The sequence below is a fragment of the Halichoerus grypus genome, chromosome 12 (assembly GCF_964656455.1).
Source record: "Halichoerus grypus chromosome 12, mHalGry1.hap1.1, whole genome shotgun sequence".
In the NCBI taxonomy this organism is placed as follows: domain Eukaryota; kingdom Metazoa; phylum Chordata; class Mammalia; order Carnivora; family Phocidae; genus Halichoerus; species Halichoerus grypus.
The window spans coordinates 37,099,039-37,120,559 of NC_135723.1; the positions used below are offsets into that span (position 1 = coordinate 37,099,039).

Genomic DNA, 21,521 nt, shown 5'->3' on the forward strand with positions numbered 1-21,521 from the left:
TGTAAACTGGTATATTGAAATTAAAAACAGCAGATAACTTGTCTTAGATCAACCACAAATTCATAGCAAAAATAGATATAAATCCAGGGGCCTAAACATAGTTTTTAAGTTTATAACTCAGAATTTTCTTTACCTTGTTTAAAATTTTGTTTCACTTAGGGGCACCTGGGTGGCTCAGTCGGTTGAGCGGCTGACTCTTGACTTCAGCTCAGGTCCTGATCTCGAGGTCTTGAGGTTGAGCCCCACGGCAGGCTCCACACTCAGTGGGGAGTCTGCTTGAGAGTCTCTCTCTTCCTTTCCCTCTGCCCCTCCCCCCACTTGCATGTTCTCTCTCTAAAATAAATGGATAAATATTTTAAAAAATAATAAAATTCTGCTTCCCTTTAATTAAATGTATCTGTATCAACTGTAAAAAACAAACAAACAAATGAGAAATCAGGTTCTGAGTCACCTGTATACACTGACTTGAGGAATGACTGGCACCATGAGGTTTGCTTTGAAAGCCTGTCTACTTTCTAAGTATGAGCTTTTCCCATTGGCGGTCTTGGTTCATCAGTGGCTGTCTTGGAATCATCCTTCCAAGTGATAAGACCTACTGGGTAATCATTTGCTGCGCTGCTACTAGTGGTGAGGTAATTTACCTGTGCGGGTAGGGCTAGCGATTTATGAACTAGGTGGAACCCTGAACAGGCAGGAGATGACATGAGGGCATGGAGCCTCACAGGTAGGGAGCTGAGGAAACACACAGTATCACAAACTGATAAGTGCTCAACCCAACATTTTTTTTTGTTTTTACACTCAGTTTTCCCTGATGGCAACTTGGAAAAAAGAGAAAGAGAGAAAAAAAGGAGGATGTTTGAATAAAAGAATATGCTAAAAGTTATTGTTTTTATTTTTCAGTGGACTTCCCTGAGCAGAAATTGGATCCCAGTATATTTGAAACATAGATGGTAGATATGGGGTAAACTGGAATTTAAGGCTACTATAAATTTTCATGATTTTCTATAGGTAGAACACAAATTCACCTTTGAAGGAAGACTAGGCATTTATTTTGGGGAAAACATTTTAATGGGCTCTTTGATTCTAGAAGGGTAAAGCAAAGAATCTATTCTGAAATAGAGAGTTGAACTTCTCTATATAATCATGTAAAACTCTGTCCACCCTACTGTGTAGGTGACATCTCTGCATATTATAGTTCTTTTCAGAAAAAAACATAATTCTTTCTGGAGACCTCAGAAGGTTGGTAGCCTAATCTCTAAGTCAATGATTCCTGTTTAGGGGTTGTCTCATGTGGGAGAGCTGAGCAAGGGCCATCCTATGACATGGCTGTTGAAAGGGGGCTGAGAAGAGAGAAGCTCCCTAAAAAACCTTGTAGAGGAGCTGGGTCTGTGAACTAGGAGGATATTCATGAATAACAGGGATATTTAACAATTTTTCCTCCTTTTATTATAACCTTTTTCTTTTATGTCAAGCTGTTAGTTTAGTCTTGCTAAATGTTGTAGCCCAGTCTTAGCTGAGTTGTGAAGGTTTAAGGGTTGGGCCTGTGTCCAGGGGGTGCGGCCATGTGGGACAGGCTGCTACCAGATGGACAGGTGGGCCGTGGAAGAAGGAGGCAGCAGTTTGGAGCGAGAGCAGCAGTAGATGTGGCTTCCAGCAACAGAGACATGTTCATGGACCACGGGAGCATTCCCCAGAGATTCATAGAAATATTGGTGAGAAGAACCCTGATAGGGAATAGACATCTCGATGACAGGAGGAATTGCATTTGAAATCTGAAATACCTAAGTTACTTATAAGGAGATATGAAGAAGTAGGTAAATAAACATCTATTTATTAAGTATTTGACTTAATCTACATTAACATGTGTTTCGCTTTATAGGCAATGGATATCTCTTTAAAATCCAAGCTCGAGGCTGTTCTGGCTCATGTAAGTCTAGGGACAAGGTTCTGGGATGGCATTCCTGGCACTGGAAAGTTGGGCACGCATACTGCCACAAGGAAGTCATCTTAGGAAGTCAGGCATAGGTTATAAGGGTCAGGGAAAATTTTCTGGTGGAGCTGATTCAAACTGAGTTGTGATGGACAAAGCAGAAGAGCCATATGGAAAGTGTGAAAGGATGAAAATAAGGGAATATTTGATAGAGAGAATAGCATGAGGGAAAAGAGGGCAGTGGAAAACAGAAGACAGGAGAGATGGGCTCTAAAGAACAGGTGGAGATAAGACCACATTGATAGGAAGCAAGAATGGCCAAAGAAAGAGATGTATCTGGAAATGGGAGGGAGAGGGCAGAGGGAGTCCAGGCTTGTGACTCTTTTGTTTTCTGTTCTCTTCCCCCTCCTGAAGCAAGGAGTTGGGAGAAGGGTAAGGAGTCCAAGGAATTGTGTATGTATGTGTATAGGTGGAGGGGTGGATGGAGGAAGAGAACAAAATATTTATCTTCCATACATTTTTATTGATACCAAGATGAGGTAAGTGGCACACGGGTCTGGCTTCCTCAGTTTGATTTCCAAAAACTGAGGAGGGGCTTTTCCTTCCATATTCATCTTATTTAAATCTCTGCTTTCACAGTGACTAAATAATTCACAATTCAGAATATTCATAACAGATTTTATTGATCTATAATCAGTTATGATGTGACCAGCAGATACCAACTGAATATGTTAGTCTGAAAATGCATTTTAAGACATTGAACAATCAACTCTACTGTGTGCCAAACTCTGTGTGTAGACACATTTCATGCCCTCAAAAACCTTATAAATCATTCAGGGACACAAAAGCAAAATCTGTGATTTACAGGTAAGCCAATAATGTTATCCAAATGCCAAGGGAATAGAGAGAGGGAATAAAATCATAGATTATGAATAAACATATTCAAGTTAATGTAGCTTCTTAAATTATTTCTATGTCATATGCTTGGGGGCCTTCAATGGAAAATCCTAGGTAGAAGGACACTCTTTCTATGTTCCCACCACTTCTGAGTGGACCCGAATAAACAGGTATCACTGGTATTTTAATTTTTTTCTCTGTTCCATATTCCATAGAGATCAGCTTGCCTTCCGCCTGACCAGTTAGACGGCACAGGAGGTCTTTGACTTCTTTTTTTTTCCACGCGTCTCCACTCGACAAGAGGGAATTTACATTTTGTGCTTTATTAACGTATTGCTCTATCTCGGCCTTGCAAATAAGACTGTGGAGCCCCTTCTTCTTCCCCAGATAAAACAGGGTGCTTGCCTGCTTGGACCCGCACATGCTCCTGTACTGCCTTTTGAAGGTTCTGTTTAAGGATGAAACATACTTTTCCATGAGTTTGGACTCTTCATCTAGTTCTTGATTTTCTGGCCAGAACAGAAGGCAGGCCAAAAAATAAGGGTCTGGATGTTGATGAGTTGGTCCTATGGATTGCAACACTTCTCGGAGCTGTTTTTTCAGCATGCTAAGTGGTTGGATGTACTTGGAGTGGGGTTTTAGACAATTAAGAATAATGTTGGCTAAAATGAAATTTAGTTTCTCCTTTGTCAGCTGCTTATTTGGGTTTTGCTTCAGTAGGAAAAGATACTTGTTCACTATATTTTCCATGTTGGTTGCAGCCTCTCTGTGATTTGGATTAAGATATTCCAGGAGTCCAGAAAACCTATCTGCTCTCAAAGCTTCTAGACCTTTCCTGCAATTCTCCTCTTGGAGTAACTGACTCTCTTTGCTTTGTAGCAAACCCAAATCCGAAGAGCAGAAAAGTTCCCCATATTTCTTGAAAGAACGAGTGATTTTCTTGTTTAATGAGATTTCTACTGTTTCTTTTTGGGTGTTTCTCATTTGCAAAAGAACAATATAATCAGCAAAAAAGTCAAAGCACCTTTTCAAATCTGATTGTAAATTTTCTAAGTAGGATGTGAACTTGCTAAGAGCCAAATAATATTCACATTTTGGATTTGTGGGAATCATCCCCTTTCCTGATAAAAAGTCTACCATATCTCTTTTAGATAATTCATTTTCTTTGAGGAAACAGGGCGTGAGCTGGAGAATCTGAATAGCGTAAAGACCAACTTCTATTTCACCCACGAAACCGGCCGTGTTGTATGTGTCATATTTTCTTTGCAACTTCTGTGGTGCCCAGGCCTCCGTTTCACAGGCTTTCCTCTCGGCTTGTTCTTGGGATTTTTTAAAAGCTTTTGAGGCGTTTTCAGCGGCTTCCAGGAGGTATTTTAGATCATTAACTGTAATATCCTTGGCTTTTTTCTTTTCATCCAACCACCATTTGATTTGATTTTTGTAGACTTGACCAAGTGTATCTGAGATATAGGAATTTTTAGGTGCTCTCTTTTTGGCCTCGTTTGCCCAATCCAGAGCATTGCTGAAATTCTTCTCTTTAATGTAAAAATATCTTGCTAAGGCCTGACAAATGAACGCATTTTGTGGGAATCGATGAGTCCCGGCGGTCAAGACCATTTCAATTTCTTCATTCTGTAAAGCTTCCATTAATGGAGCAAACAAAGTGTCTGTTTCATCCCCGTACTCTTTGCGCTGTCTTATAAGCAGAAGAGTTTGCACGTCGTGTTGAAATTTTTCTCTTCCTATTCCAGAAACATAGAATAAATCCTCCTTTAAGATCTTCAGTGCAATTTGACACGTACTCAAGTTATAGCTTTTTTTCAGTTCTTTCAGACAGCAGATGGCAATCAAAGGGTGAATGATGCGCACACCTGTGTATCTCCCATATTCTGCGACTTCCGTGTTTATTAGAAGTGTAGAATAGGCTCCCATCTTGTGGTCTAGGCTTTCGGGTTCCCAGGGGGTACTAGTGTATATGATTCCCAAAAATATTTCACACTGTGATACTGAGATTGTAGAATCAGTGACATAAGAGTTGAGTAGAGCCAGGAAAGAAATGAGTTGTCCTTCCTTGCTGTCCACATTCTGTCCTTTTAGGATATTCCGGACTACCTTTTCTATATACATATCATTAAAACTGGTCTTCAAGATCATGAAGGAATAAAAGTTTTCACAGTTCTTGTGTTGCTTTTCAATTTCTTCCAGTTTGGCCTCAAAAGCTCTTTGTTCCTTGGGAGAAAGTTGGTAGGTTAGGGCAACACTGTCCGCTAATTTTGCAGTTTCATCAGGATTCTGGGATCTCATGCAGTTTAAGATAATAACTAGTGTTTTTTCATATCTCAAACCCTTCTCTGCTAAAATGGAATCGATGGCATTCTGCAGGACATAAATGTTTTCCTGGTCTTCAAAATCATCTACAAGGAGAAGAACAGGAAAGTAATCTTCATGGCTGGTTGCCTTATAGGTAATCAATTTGGTCACTTGTTCTACAATTTCTCCAAAATCAGTTGTTTTGTTTTTTAACACAGCACATCTAAAATTCTTCTTTAGGTCCCAGAGAACATTCATAGCCAATGTAGTACCCCCACAGCCTGGATGGTGATAAAGATTGATAATTTTTGCAAATACTGGTTTAGGAGAGTCTGCCCAGCACTGTATCAGATCTTTAAGCTTTTCATAAATATCTCTTTTGACAAAAGCTGAAGAATAGTTTTCAGAAGAAAAATAGAAGTTCCACCAGGATACTTTGCCACCTCGATAAAAGTGTTCCTCTTTTGATGTCTTAAATTCTTGGAATTTAGATTTGTCTTTCTCTATGTCTGTGTCTTTACACTCATTTTCACAGAGGATTTCTAGTGCAGTCAAGATATCCTCTTCCTTTTTCTCTAAGATAACCGAAGAAAGTCCATGGGAGGGCAAAAATCTTCTTGATGACTGAGTCACTGGTTTTAGTTTAAGGATAGTACTGTTTATCAGTTCTAAATTTAAAGTGGAAATACTGTGGTTTGTTAATTCATCTGCTGTTGTCAGTCTTGTTTGTAGCAGATCTTTCCATCGTTGATAAATCTGTGGGTTTACACAAATACACAATATATTTTCCATTCCTTTGAGAGCTTGGTAGAAAGCCCAGAAAGTTTCAATGAGGGGATCTCCTGGGCTTTCCACTGGAGAGAGTAATAGAAACACTACCAAAAACTTCCCTCTTGTCATTATATTTTCACCTGTGAGAAATAAAATCAACTTCCTGACTTCAGAAGCTCTTTCTCTGTGCCATAAATGTGGTTCTAGAGGCTTATAGCTCTCATTTTTCAAGTCTGACCTGCCATTGCAGAAGATCCAGCTGGTCTGCTCGTAAAGATTCAAACTAGAAATTTTCTCCCTTATGTTATTTGTCTTTTCTTCAAACTGATTTGGAAAGTGAAGATTTGCTACTCGGCTTTTTTTGTAAGCTTTGACCACCCCCTTGCTCACAGATTCAGGATCAAATTCCAGCACAGCAAACCATTTCATTTCCTTTAGAAAATCTAAGTTCTTCATTTGATTTGGATGGCATTTATTTGTTACAAGAATGTACCAGCTGTAGTATGAATTATCCAGTGAGTCTCGGTTGCCTATGAGAAGTTTAACCAGCTTTTGTCCTTCACTCTCCTTATTTGCCTTCACTACATATTCTTCTTCAGCCACTTTTCTAGATGCTACTACTGACTTAAGATTTTGTGAAAAATTTTTGTAAGCTATGTCCCGTTGTTTGACATTGGCCAGGACATCCTTAGAGCTGGGCCCATCTCTCACAAACAGTGAAGAATCTTGGTTAGGTTTCCATGTTCCATTTTTACAATTTTGCATCTTAATTAAGAAATATTTTTCTTCACATACAGAATGTTTTGGAATAACATCTACTTCAATGACAAATCTGTCAGATGGTGTATTGTTCTGTAGTAGGACTTCCACAAACCTTGGCTCCCGAATGCACTTCTTCGCTTCATTGATCTCACTTTCTTCAAAGTATTGTCTGATCATTATATTAAAGTGGTCAATGAAGGCATCCTTACTGGTGACTTTCACACCAACAATTTGTCCGTGGGGTCTGTTCTTGACTCCAAAATGGATAGTGCCATTGGTGCGTGAATTCATACAAGCTGATGCAAATCGGAAGACTTCATTGCTAAATTTCATCTTAATGTCCTTTTCTGTGGCTGCTTCTGTATTTGTGAGGGCTTTGAACTCATGTATTGGGTCTATGAGATTGAGTGGGCCAGTTTCAGGTTGTAGAATACTATGTTCTATGTAACGTTGGCTGTTATGGAACTGATCAAAAGGATATGGCATACAAGTCAACTGTTCAGTTTCTAGCCTATCCTCATTTTGGTCTTCAGTGGTCGCTCCTTCATTTAATGCATCTTCTTTCATAAGAATCGATTCTTGTTCTTTGGTATCTCTGGTCTCTCTGAGATCATGATCAATATTGGATAACACTGATTTTTCCTCTTCCTTTTTTGTCTTTTGTGGCTTTTTTGGGTGTTCTTTTTTGGAGGGTTTTGTATGATCTAATTGTCCAGAATCCTGATTGTTACTTTCAGAGGAACTGTTATTCAATCTGTTATATGTACGTTTTATCAAAAGTGCTGGACCCCGTGGTAGTCCCATTTCTCTAAGGTCATTCTCAGTTAATTCCTGCAGGACTAATCCAGTTACTTCTTCAGTGAGCAGAATCTGCCCATATTTTTCATCAATCTTAAGGTCTTTTGTTACCCATTGTTTCACATGTTCTTTGGTCCAGTCGTTGATAATTTCAGGTAGATTTACTTGTTCACTCATGTCAACTTGCAATTTTCTTCCTTGGAAAAAGTAATACAATAAGTATTTTAGTATTATACTTTATCATGGAAATCACATATTCAATTATGTATGTAATTTGATATAAACAACATATATAAAATATTGTTCAAGGCTGACTTTTAAAACTACTTGGTACTTATTCTTAATGTTTTATAGTCCCAATTAGTGCCCTTATTCCCTAGATGATTATAATTGTGATTGTGAAATGAGCAGCAGCTGCTAACTAGGGTGACATATACCTTTATTCACATAGTAATTTTCCTGTTTAGGCTTAACTTGGTGAAGGTTGGGTTTTTGTAACTTAAACCCAGAATCTTAAGTACCACAGGCATTGGTTCCCATAGCTGAATATTGCAAATAAACTTTAAAATATAAAACTGGATAAGTGGGGGGAGGGGTGCCTGGCTGGCTCAGTTGGTAGAGTGTGTGACTCTTGATCTCCGGGTTGTGAGTTTGAGCCCCAGATTGGGTGTAGAGATTAATTAAAGAAAACTTAAAAAAAAAAACTGGGTAAGTGGAGGTGGGTTGGGGAACAGGAACCTCCCTTCTCAACTAGGAAGATGGCCATCTTTGTTACACAGTGATGAAGCAACCAGTTACCTCATCACCCACTGTCTTTTGGAACTCAAGCTGTTAGGCCACCAAGGTGGAAAGAGATGTGGCAGCAAAATGTCAGGATAATCAATTTGGTTTGCTAATTCTTGTGGCTCTCAGAGGTACCAAAAGAGTTAGCTGTAGTTCAAACTGGCCTGGCCTGACTGAAATTAGATAAGGAAAATAATATGAGTTTTTAACTTTGTTAAAACCCATTCAGCCTATGTAGCAACATTTTTCTAGATATGTCTGCTGAAGCAAGTGAAACAAAAGCAAAAACAAACTATTGGGACTTCTTCAAAATAAAAAGCTTCTGCACAGCAAAAGAAACAATCAACAAAATTAAAAGATAACCTATTGAATGAGAGAAGATATTTGTAAATGACATATCTGATAAAGGGTTCATATTTAAAACATATAAAGAACTTAATACAACTCATTACCAAAAAAACAAATAATCTAATTAAAAATGGGCAGAAGACATGAATAGACATTTCTCCAAAGAAGACATACAGATGGCCAACAGACACACGAAAAGATGCTCATCATCATCAGGGAAATGAAAATCAAAACTCTAATGAGAAAGAAGAGGAAGATGGCAGCAGAATAGGAGGACCTAGGTTTGTCACATCCCATGAACACAACTGGATAATTATCAAATCATCCTAAATATCCCAGGAATCAACCTAAAACAGCAGAACACACATTTTTTTCAAGTGTACACACAACATTCTCCAGAATAGATCACATATTAGGTCACAAAACAGGCCTCAACAAATACAAAAAGATTCAAATCATACGATGCACCTTTTCTGACCACAGCAGTATGAAACTAGAAGTCAACCACAAGAAAAAAATTGGAAAGATCACACATACCTGGAGGTTAAATAACATGCTACTAAACAATGAATGGGTTAATCAGGAAATCAAAGAAGAAATTAAAAAATACATGGGAACAAATGAAAATGAAAACACGATTGTCCAAAACCTTTGAGATGTAGCAAAAGTGGTCCTAAGAGGGAAATAATAGCACCACAGGCTTATCTCAAAAAGCAAGAAAAATCTCAAAATAAACAACCTAATCTTACACCTAAAGGAGCTAGAAGAACAACAACAAAAAAAGCCTAAAGCCCCAGAAGGAAAGACATAATAAAGATTAGAGCAGAAATAAATGTTATAGAAACAAAAAACACAATAGAACAGATCAATGAAACCAGGAGCTGGTTCTTTGAAAAAATTAATAAAATTAATAAATAAAATAAACCTCTAGCCAGACTTATCAAAAAGAAAACAAAAAGGACCCAAATAATTCACCATGATCAAGTGATATTTATTCCTGGGTTGCAAGGTAGTTCAATATTTGCAAATCAATCAGCATGATACATCACATTAATAAAAGAATGGATACCTGGGGCACCTGTGTGGCTCAGTCAGTTAAGTGTCTGACTCTTGATTTTGGCTCAGGTCATGGTCTCAGGGTTGTGAGATCCAGCCCTGCATAGGGCTCTCAGCTGGGCATGGAGCCTGCTTAAAATTCTCTCTTTCCCTCTACCCCTCCTTCCTCCCCCCGCAACAAAAGAAAGGAATGGATAAGAACCATATGATCATTTCAATGGATGCAAAAAAAGCACTTGACAATGTACAACATCCATTCATGATAAAAAACTCTCAACAAAGTAGGTTTTGAGGGAACATACCTCAACATAATAAAGACCATATATGAAAAACCCACAACTAATACCATCCTCAATGGGGCAAAACTGAGAGTTTTTCCTCCAAGGTCAGGAACAGGGATGTCCACACTCACCACTGTTATTTAACATAGTACTGGAAGTCCTAACCACAGCAATCAGACAACACAAAGAAGTAAAGGGATTCAAATCTTAAGAAAGAAGTAAGACTTTCACTATTTGCAGATGACATGATACTCTATATAGAAAACCTAAAAGACTCCACCAAAAAACTGCTAGAACTGATAAACAAATTCAGTAGAGTTGTAGGATACAAAATCAAAGTACAGAAATCTGTTGCATTTCTATACAGCAATAATGAAGCAGCAGAAAGAGAAATTAAGGAATCAATCCCATTTACACCAAAAACAATAAGATACCTAGTAATAAACCTAACCAAAGAGGTGAAAAACTTGTACTCTGAAAAGTATAAAATACTGATGAAAGAAACTGAAGGTGATACAAAGAAATGGAAAGACATTCCATGCTCATGGATTGGAAAAACAAAGATTGTTAAAATGTCTATACTACCCAAAGAAATCTACACATTTAATGCAATCCCTATGAAAATACCAACAGCATTTTTCACAGAACTAGAACGAACAATCCTGAAATTTGTATGGAACCACAAAAGACCCCAAACAGTCAAAGAAACCTTGTAAAAGAAAAGCAAAGCTGGAGGCATCACAATTCTGGACTTCAAGTTATATTACAAAGCTTTAGTGATCAAAACAGTAATGGTACTGGCACAAAAATAAACACATAGATCAGTGGAACAGAATGGAAAACCCAGAAATGAACCCACAACTATATGGTCAATTAATCTTCAACAAAGCAGGAAAGACTATCCAGTGGGAAAAAGTCTCTTAAACAAATGGTGTTGGGAAAACTGGACAGCCATATGCAAAAGAATGAAATTGGACTACTTTCTTACACTGAACAAAAATAAATTCAAAATGGATTAAAGACCTAAATGTGAGACCTGAAACCACAAAAAATCCTGGAGGAGAACACAGGCAGTAATCTCTTTGACATCAGCTGTAGCAACTTCTTTCTAGATATGTCTCCTGAGGCAAAGGAAAAAAAGCAAAAATAAACTATTGGGACTTCATCTTCCACACAGTGAAGGAAACAATCAACAAAACTAAAAGACAACCTACTGAATGGGAGAAGACTATCTGATGAAAGGTTAGTATCCAAAACATATAAAGAACTTACAGAACTCAATGCTGAAAAAATTAATAATCCAGTTAAAAACGGGCAGAAGACATCAATAGACATTTTTCCAAAGAAGACATCCAGATGACCAACAGACACATGAAAAGATGCTCAACATCACTGATCATCAGCAAATAGGAATCAAAACTACAATGAGATATCTCCTCACACCTGTCAGAATGGTTAAACAACCCAAGAAACAGGTCAGGATGTGGAAAAAGGGGAACCCTCTTACAATGCTGGTGGGAATGCAAACTGGTGCAGCTACTCTGGAAAATAGTATGGAGGTTCCTCAAAAAATTAAAAATTAAAACTACTATATTATCCAGTAATTCCACTACTGAGTATTTACCCAAAGACTATGGTAACACTAATTTGAAAAAATATATGCACCTCTATGTTTATTGCAGCATTATTTATAATAGCCAAATTATGGAAGCAATCCAAGTGTCCATTGATAGTTGAATGGATAAAGAAGATGTGGTATATACACACAATGAAATATTACTCAGTCATAAAAAGGAATGAGATCTTGCCATTTGCAACAACATGGATAAATCTAGAGGGGATAGTGTATAATGCTAAGTGAGATAAATCAAAGAAAAACAAATACAATATGATTTCACCCATATGTGGAATTTAAGAAACAAAACAAAAGAACAAGGAAAAAAGAGACAAACCCAAAAAACAGAATTTTAACTATAGAGAACAAACTGATGGTTACTAGAGGGGAGGTGGGAGGTGGGATGGGTGAAGTAGGTGATGGGAATGAAAAGTACACTTATCATGATGAGCACTGAGTAATGTACAGAATTGTTGAATCACTATAGTATATACCTGAAACTAATATAACACTGTATGTTAAGTATACTGGAATTAAAATTATACTGTAATTAAACTAAAATAAAAAAAACAATTTCAGCCAAAGTTATTGATGTGAGACTAATGAAGGTCCCACATAATTGTGGGACTTTGCTGAATTGCAAGAACTGAATATCCTGGAACATCCTAGAGCAGGGATTCTCAACTTGGGCTGAGCATTAGAATCGCCTGGGACTCCACATTCTGATAATTTAATTGGTTGAGTGTGTGGGAGTAGAGTTCAAGCATAGTACTTTTTAAAATCTGTCAGTGACATTCTCTTGTGCAGATGAGGTGAGAGCGGTTCTCAAAATGTAGTCTCCAGATCAGCATCATTAGCACCACTTGGAAGCATGGTAAAAATGTAAATTCTCAGGTCCCACCCCCAACCTAGTGAATCAGAATTAAAAAGGGAATCAATAGGATGGTTTAAATAAGGGAAAACAAGAAGGTGAAAATATTATGAGGATGAGTAGATTAAAAGTATTAAGTATCAAACAAAAATATTAAACTATAAAGAGAAAATACAAACATTTAAAAAGATTTGTAATTTTTTAAATGAAAGATTTACAGATCCTAGTTTAAAAAAGATCATTTTAAATGAAAGATTTATAGATCCTAGGTTTTTATATAATAAGTCACAAAGTCTAGCTAAATTGTAAATTTGACCCATCTGTGTTTGGGGTTTCTTGCAGAAGCTTTTCCAGAAGGTCTTCTTGAGGTCGTATGTGAAGGATGAGCTAAACTGAGGCCTCAGCCTATAGCCTTGTGACCAGCCAGAGAAGAAACCCATGCCAGTCATTTATGGTGTGAATACCATAGGCACTTTAGAATAATTTACCCTGTCTATAGGCATGCTACCGCTGGGCATAGCAGCTTCTGCTTGCTTGTATAAAACTTTTCCTAGTGCCTTAGTATCCTGAATCCTCTTAGTCACTTTGGCTTCATTCTGCAGGACACACCTAGTCCTGAGCCAATTAGCAGAACTAAGCAACTGGCACAATGAACATTATAAACATATTTTGGATTATCAATTCCATTCACTTACAGTGTAGATGGAAGAGGTCTTAGAATTAGCATACATATTGCAACCAGAGATAAATATCATTTGTTTATTCACTCGACAAATATTTATTGAGCATGTATTAGGCATCATGCTCAAGAAAACTAGTGGTGACTAAAAGAGATATGAAGTTCTTTCATAGGACTTAGAGTCCAGTGGAGGAAATTTTAAAAAGAAAGAAGAACCATACACACATATATTCAAAACAGTTTATCATGACAAACTGCGATAGCGCTTTGTGTAAGACACAATAAGGGGCAAAGGATTGGGATCTGTGAGGAGGAGAGGAGTGTCACTAGGAGGAAAGTGGGGACACTGGGCAGGTGAAGTTAAAGTGGAGCTTCTGGAGTAGGGTAGGAGGAAGGTAGAGGGAGCAAGTCTGGGGGACAGAGTGAAGGGAATAAGGAATAGTCTACCTGGTGGGATTTCCAAGGGCCTATCTAGTGGGTCCAAGGAAATGGGTGTGGTGGTGCTCTGCAGTGGGCTGTCCCTGCTTCTGCCCCCAGAGCCAGGTGCTGGGCCTGCCAAAAAGAATTCCTGGGCAGAGGGAATTACTGACCAGGAGATGACTCTTCGAACCCAGGAGACTGGAGCCTCATCCCTGATCCTCCTGTCGCCTCTGCAGAGTCCCTAAGTGTCATTTCGGATAAGACTGAAGGGAGAGATTCTGCCTTACCTCTTTACAAGCACTATATGGAACCAATAGGATAAACAGTTATTAATAAGCATATTCCTAATGAAAGAGTTTTTGAAGTCACTTTGGAGAAAAGGCTGAATAAAAAAATGACTGTTGTATTATTTTTAAATTTAGTCTTAAAATGTCTCATACCTTAAAAATTTGCTGAATACTTGCTTTTTACATCTTTTAATATATTTTGACCCCCTTTCTGTAGGCAGCTGAGGGGAAGAGGTACTCATGGCCTCAGACGCTATTCTCATCACAATTTTTGGTGGCTCCATAGACACCTAGATGATCCTTCAATACACTGGCCTTTCTCCCTCTTGACTGCCTCTCGTCCAATGATCTCGACCGCCCCCCAATTCCACTGTTATGGTCACACCATTGACCTTATCGCAAACTGTTATGGGTTGAATTGTGACCCCCCCCCCCACAAACTCATGTGTTTGTGATAGGTTGAAATGGGGTCACTTGTGTCAAGGGGTTTAAGCTGGAGTCAGGAGGCCATTAAGGAGATGGGCCTTACACATGTCCTCACTGGTTGAACCATGAACTTTTAAACTGTGCCAGATGGAAAATATTCCAAGGACTCAGTCCTAACACTTACAATTTGCTACTTGCTAGCAAGAGGCTTTTGCTTAGTGATAGCCACAGCAATCAATTATATTCAGTCAAGATTAGTTTTCTGCTGCCAACACCAATCAAAAATTCTTTGTAAGCATGTATACAGGCATTCCCTTTTTGTCTGAAAAATCCCTGACTTTTGCTTAGTGGGACACTATTTGGTTGTTACCCAAATCTGTGTACTCCAAATTGCAACTCTTTGATCCCAAATAAACTCTCTTGCTTAATGATCACCTCCTGCCAAATTTAGTTGATGTGATGAAGTCCTAGCCCCAGTACCTTGGAATGTGACCTTTTTGGACATAGGGTCGTTGCAGATGTTAACATGAAGCTGTTAGAGTGGGCCCTAATTCAGTATGACTGGTATCTTTATAGGAAGGGGGAATTTAGCCACAGAGGCACAGACACAGTGAGAATGCCACATGTGGAAGAAGGCAGAGATTGGGGGGTGATCGCTAAGCCAAGGAATGCCAGAGGTTGCCAGCAAACCACCAGAAACTAAAGGAGAGGCAGGGAATTCATTCTCTTTCACAGCCCACAGAAGGAACCGACCCCGCCAACATCTTGATCTCGAAGAACTCCAGCCCCCAGAACTATAAGACAATATATTTCTGTGGTTTAAGCCACACAGTTTGTGGTACTTTGTTACAGCAGCCCTAGGAAACTAATAGAATCACCAGTGGCTACCAGCCTTCCAGCATCTCAGATTCAAATATCTCCCTCTCACCAGGATCTCCTGCCCCTTAGACTCACTACCTTTATTTATTTAAAAAAAAAAAATTTTATTTATTTGAGAGAGAGAGATAGAGGGAGCAGGGAGGAGGGAGGGAGAGAGGGAGAGGGAGAGCAAGAGAGAGAATCTCAAGCAGACTTCCTGCCTAGCAGGGAGCCCCACGTGGGGCTGGATCTCACAACCCTGAGATCATGACCTGAACTGAAATCAAGAGTCAGATGCTTGACTAACTGAGCCACCCAGGCACCCCTAGACTCACTGCCTTTAGTGCTCAAATTCTAATATTTCTTTAACACCAAGACCTATAACTTACTGATTCTAGATTCTATTACTCTCTCACTCCTGTCCCCCTGTCCCTGCATCTCCTCACTGCCTCTCCCTTGTAACTAGCTTGACACACATTCTCCTCTCTCATCAAATCTCCAACACCTCCTCACCGTTGTCATTTTCCACTGTAACCCTGCTTCCTATTGTAACTGGGAAATTAAAGCAATCAGAAGAGAGCTTCCCCGAGCTCTTAAAACCGTATCTACCACTGTCCTGCTTCTTGACTTTTCTTCTGTTACTAGGTCCACACATTCTATTTTAGTTTCTGTTCTCTGAATGGACTGTCCACACCTCTTGCTCTGGAGAGGAGATCCGCACATCTCTGGGCATCTCCTCTGGAGATGTTCTCATCACTCTCCACAGACTTGCTCTGTCCAGGTCTGTGGCAATATCTTCTCTTAGTCAGAGTCCTCTCTCACCTTGTCCTCTGGGCACCCCAAATATTATAAGGAAAAACTGTAGATTTTCTCTTCTGATTTGGCCAGTGATTACAGTAATTCCACTAGACTCCAGCACTCTCCAAGAAGCAACATATGAAGGGTTTCCTGCTTATCAGCTACTAGATGCTCAGAGTTGTGTGTGTGTGTTTGTGTGTGTGTGTGTTTAATGTGGGGATGGTGGGAGGGCTTGTCTTTGTGCTACCTCCCAGGGAGACAGCATCCCCCTCATTTTCTCCTTTATTGTTTGAATTCTGTTAGGAACCACAGGGCTATGGGAGCACTCTTCTCAAATCGGAATGGCATTTGTCCTCCCCAAATCTGTCTTTTTATCTCTATCTCACAGGTTCCCCCACTGTTCAAAGATGAAGACTCTTTATTTTATTTTTTTTTTTTTAAAAGATTTTATTTTATTTATTTGACAGAGAGAGAGACAGCTAGAGAGGGAACACAAGCAGGCGGAGTGGGAGAGGGAGAAGCAGGCTCCTGGCCGAGCAGGGAGCCCGATGCGGGGCTCGATCCCAGGACCCTGGGATCATGACCTGAGCCGAAGGCAGACGCTTAACAACTGAGCCACCCAGGCGCCCCCAAAGATGAAGACTCTTTATAACATCAAAACATTTCTCAGCTGCTCACTGCTTTGATGGGAACTGAGAAGATACATAATGATTTGAGGTTACTGTATATTTGGTAACACCGTCACATGAATTTTCCACTCTGTCAGTTATACAAGCATCTTAATCTATGATCCATATTTGGCTGGAACTATGTATTTAATTCAAGGTGACCAGGATTTGGGCAAAAACGTTTTAATAATGCTTTGGTGTAACTCTGTGGCCCAATCAGTGTCTTCAACCTTGTTTTGGGTGACGATTTGTGAATATTTATATAGAATTTAATGTGTTTCACTGTTCAAAGGCCTTTCATGAACATTCTTTGATTAGATTTACATCCTGGAGTGTTGGCATATTTTTTAAACACGAGGGACATTTATGTTTGGCAAGAAGCTACATAGTGTAAATAAAGGGGAAGGGGTCATGATCAAGAAAATAATATCACGATCAAATGTGTCTCCTCTCAGCCAACCTGTTTTAATTGTATAAGAATGTGGGAATAGAACCAGTGTTGTCTTGGTTAGGTCTTTCTAGCCTCATCTCCAGAGTGTTCCAAATCTAGAAACACTGTGCACCACAGTTGCTGGAAGGTTTCCTTTTTTTTTCTTTTTAAGATTTATATATTCATTTGAGAGAGAGGGAGGTAGGGGAGGGGCAGAGGGAGAAAATGAGAGAAACAGACTCCCTGCTGAGCACAGAGCATGACTCTACCCCTGAGATCACGATCTGAGCTGAAATCAAGAGTTTGACACCCAACTGACTGAGCCACCCATTTTTTAAAGAATTCTACAGTCAGTGTAAGTTACAGCTAGTGATAGATAAACGTGAAAACAGCAAGATTTCTCATTCTTTTTAGAATTGTTTCATTAGAAGGAGCTCATGTACACTTGAAAATATATTCACTTTCAAAGTTCTGCTTTAGTTTTTAGAATCCGTTTTTAAAGAAAACTTTTAAAGCAAGTTGATGAAGCAGGTATCTTTAATGATTAGAAACTTACCAGGGCTTTTCTGAAAACTTCCTTTTTATATCAGCAACCTGAAATAAGTCTTTATGAGGTGCTTTGATCTCAAGCTGTTAGATTAGTTGTCTTTTCTTGAAAATTTGCAAGAGTCATGTCCTAGAAAACATCTATGTATGAGGAAGTAAAGATGTAGGCAGAACAGATCTGGTCCTTTTCCAGTTTTGCCTTTTGTTGAGGATCTGTTACATTAAAAAAAAAATGATATCACAGAAAATTAAAATGCAATTGATTGGACCATTGCTTAGGAAATGTTTATGAGACAGATTTTCCCACTAACTTTCCATTGTGAAAAATTTCAAACATATAGAAGATTTGAAAGAATAACGAAAAGAACATCCTCCACGGAGAGGGCATCTCTTCCTATATTTAAATACTTTTAATAAATTAGATAAATGTCCAATATATGTTGCAGGCATTCTCTTTCCTCCCACATTCCACATTCAATGTGGAACAAATCCTGTAGGGATGTGGTCTCTTCAAAACACATCCCACATCTGACCACCAACCACCACCTCCACTGCTACCAACCCGTCCAAGCCCCCACCTCTCTCCTGGATGACAAGAGTGGCTCCCTCACTTGTTTCCTTCTTGCTATTATTGATCCTGCTGGGGACTTCCTCAAAATAGCAGCCAGAGTGGCCCTGTCCAAATGTAAATAACATGCCAATACTCTGTTCAGTCCCTCCAGTGGCTCTCCGTTTGACTCAGAGTGAAAGCCCAGCTCCTTATTATAAACTATAAAGCCTCACATGACCTGGCACCCTGCTACCCTTCTGGTATTACATCTTACTTTCATTTCCCTTTCTAAAGCTGGTCCAGCCCCCTTGTTGTTACTGCTTCTGGCCTCCAGTTCCTTTTGTCTCCCCGGGAGGTTCCTGGATACCCGTGGGGCCCCTTCCCTCCCTTCCCTCAGGCCTTTCATCTCCTATCTTCTCACTGAGGCCTGCTTGGCCAGCCTACAAGAAAACTTTATTCCATCTCCAATATTTCTGATCCCTCCTCTGGTTTCTTTCTTTCTTTCTTTTTTTTTCTTCCTTTAAATATATATACTTAGGATTTATCACAATAAAGTATTCCAAATATTCCTACTTATTTATCTTGTTTCTTTTTCTGTCCCCACCCATTATTCTGTGTGCTTCATGAGGACAAGAATTTTGTACATTTGTTCGTTTTGTTCGCTATCTTACAGTGCCTAGCACAGAGTAGCTGCTTAACAAAAATTTGTTGAATGAATAACATTTTCTCGGGGTCGTTTAAAATAAGGAATTTTTGAAAACTCTTGAGTTAGCCGGGTCTGTGCGTCAAAGGACCAAAGGACTTTGCTCGTTTCACTAGGGCGGTTGAATCACTAGGGCAATTCTTTCACTTGGCTTGAATCCCAGACAGAAATCTAAGAATATTTGTTTACTGTGTTGCTCATTAGGCCACAGCTAACTCTAGCTTCAATCATCTGGGCACAAAGAAGGGAAAGGAAATTTTGTCAAAAGGAAAGAAAACTTAATAAGTATGTGTCTCCTGCAGTCCTTCTAGGTACCCCAGTTTCACAACATCCTGTAACATTTCTGCTGTGTCACTCAGAGTTCCCAAATAAGGTCATTTCTCATACTGGGCTGGGCCTCTCTTCTGGAGCCTTAGCACCGCTGTCGTTCTCATCTGCCGCTGGTGTTCCAGGGAGCGGATCTCCTGGGGAGGGCCTTACCCCTTCCCATAGACACGGTCTTTTCAGATCTGCTGCAATACCTTCTCTTAGCCAGAGTCCTCTTGCAGTACTTTAACCAAGTACCCTCTCTCAGGGTATCCTAAAGACTGAGAGGACAGATTCCAAATTCTCTCTTTTGTTTTAGACAGGTGATTATTTCCAATAAGGCCCAACATTCTACACTTTTTTGTTTGTTTGTTTTTTGTTTTTTTTTAAATTTTTAGTAAGCTCTACACCCAACGTGGGGCTCAAACTCACGACCCAGAGATCAAGAGTTGCACACTCTTCTGATTGAGCCAGTCAGGTGCCCCTTTTTAATTTTTTTTTAAAGTTAATTTTTTTATTTTTTTAAGGCCTAACATGCTAGAAATGAAGCAGCACATCAGGGATTTCCCTCTGCAGTACATCGCTTTTTCTTATAGCCTTCAGGCCTTTGTACACAGCCAGTGACTCACTGTGTGCTGTGTTCAGTGCTGCAAGGGGGAATTTTGTGCTACCTAATAGACCGCAGCTTTCTCTCACTTCTTTTTGTTCAGTTTCTGCCAATAGATACCAGGGAGACAGAAACACTCTCCTCAGATAAGATCGCAGACATTTATTCCCCAAATCTGGAGCCTTTTTTTGTTAAATGGAAAAATCAGCAATACCTTGTCTTAATATGATATACTAAACTCTTTAATAATATCCTTGGACCTATTATAATGTCAAAAGTTTCTCAACCCCCCTCTCCAGCTCATGACAGCAGTGTAAACATATAACGATTTGAACCTATTACATTCAATAATACTTTTAAAATAGTTTATACTCTATCAGTCATAAGAGCATCTGCATATATATTGTTGGAGCTAAGTAAAGATCAAAATGACTGGTGTGGTCAAATTTTGAGGCTGACTTGACATAATTCTTGGCTTCCGAGGGGCCCTCATCTTCCTGTTTGAAACAATGATAAACACAGATCTTACCGGTAATAACATTAATTATTGGCAAAGGAGTTATAGAATGCCATTCTCCAGCAACTACTCCAGTTTTCTCTCTCTAGTATCGAGCAAGAAGCACCAAATCATCAGAGCACTTAGGGTCAAGCACTGGTGCCCACCCACTCTCATCTCAGGGGGTCCTCGGAGCACCCCAGGTATCGATGCCCTGAGGAGTTCTGTTCTGCAGGACTCTTAGAGCTGACCCTGGGGAGAGATGCTGTAGAATCCTGATGCTAGTCTGGGAGGGCTACACACACCCCTTCTGCAGGTCTGACGAAATGAAACCACACACAAGCAAGTTAAGTTTCATTTCCTGAAGTTAAGTTTCCATTTCAGTTTTCAACCAGATTGCTGTAAAAAAAAAACGAATGTGAAGGGAATTCTTACAAAGAAAAAAAACACTTTGGAGAGTGTGATCTTTGACTAAATGTAAAACCTCTAATAACATCTTAAGTTATGGAAGACAGAATTTTGTATAATTGTACACGACCACAGGTTCCTTTACAACGTTTAAGGTTTCCATTCCTGAACTTTGCATTGTTTCTCCGTTGTTTTTCCTACTGCCCTCCACGATCCGGGAAAACTTCTCACCACTCCGAGTACACGTAACAGTACATTTCTTTTTAGAGAAGCATTTACAAAGTTAGCCTCAGTTAAATATATCGGTATGTATTTAATCTATTGATATTTCTAATTACTTTCAATATCTTTACAAGCAATCATTTATCTAGGAACACATGTGTTTATATAAAAAGTACAGCTGGAGTTTAAAAAAAAAAAATAGCTGTCCCATAGGCAGAAAATATAAAGGTTTAATGATGCAGTAACTTACCAGGATTTTCCTGAAAACTTCCTTCTTTTTATATCAGGAACTTGAAGCAGTTGATTTTAACCTTCGTTTTCTTAATCCTTTCCTGATGGCCAGGAGACAAAAGATTGTAAGATCCTTTTGAAAAACTAAGCAAACTAAGTTGTGGAGTTCTCTGGTCTGGATACTCTGACTCCTCTGAGGGTGTGTAAGATGTGCTGTGAAGGGATAGAATGAGGAAGTAGAAATGCAGGGAGTTTCAGTTTTGCTTAAGAGTGGTTTATTTGGATTTGGAAGGATGTAAATATCAAAAAGTTAACATCACAGAATATTATCAAAAAATTTGAACCATTGTTTAGAAACTGTTCATCAGACAGAATTTTAAGTCATAAAAGTTAAGAAATTGCAGTGGGAAGACACTTACAGGAAAAAAAATAAATACAGGGGAGAACATTAAAATCTCAATCTA

General features: G+C 39.1%; 1 protein-coding gene across 2 annotated transcripts; it reads right to left on the minus strand.

The window, feature by feature from the left end:
- Positions 1 to 2,432: 2,432 nt before the first annotated feature.
- SAMD9L (sterile alpha motif domain containing 9 like) lies at positions 2,433 to 21,280 on the minus strand. 2 transcript variants are annotated; one of them, XM_036113303.2, is made up of 4 exons: positions 21,077 to 21,280; positions 20,230 to 20,595; positions 17,545 to 17,747; positions 2,433 to 7,665 (listed from the first exon to the last, which is right to left on the minus strand). In XM_036113303.2, the coding sequence occupies exon 4, from the start codon at positions 7,643 to 7,645 to the stop codon at positions 2,891 to 2,893; it is 4,755 nt and encodes a 1,584-aa protein (XP_035969196.2). In that variant the 5' UTR covers positions 7,646 to 7,665; positions 17,545 to 17,747; positions 20,230 to 20,595; positions 21,077 to 21,280; the 3' UTR covers positions 2,433 to 2,890. The 2 variants fall into 2 exon arrangements, with proteins under 2 accessions (XP_035969196.2, XP_077915391.1); XM_078059265.1 differs by lacking the exon at positions 20,230 to 20,595.
- Between the last annotated feature and the right edge of the window lie 241 nt (positions 21,281 to 21,521).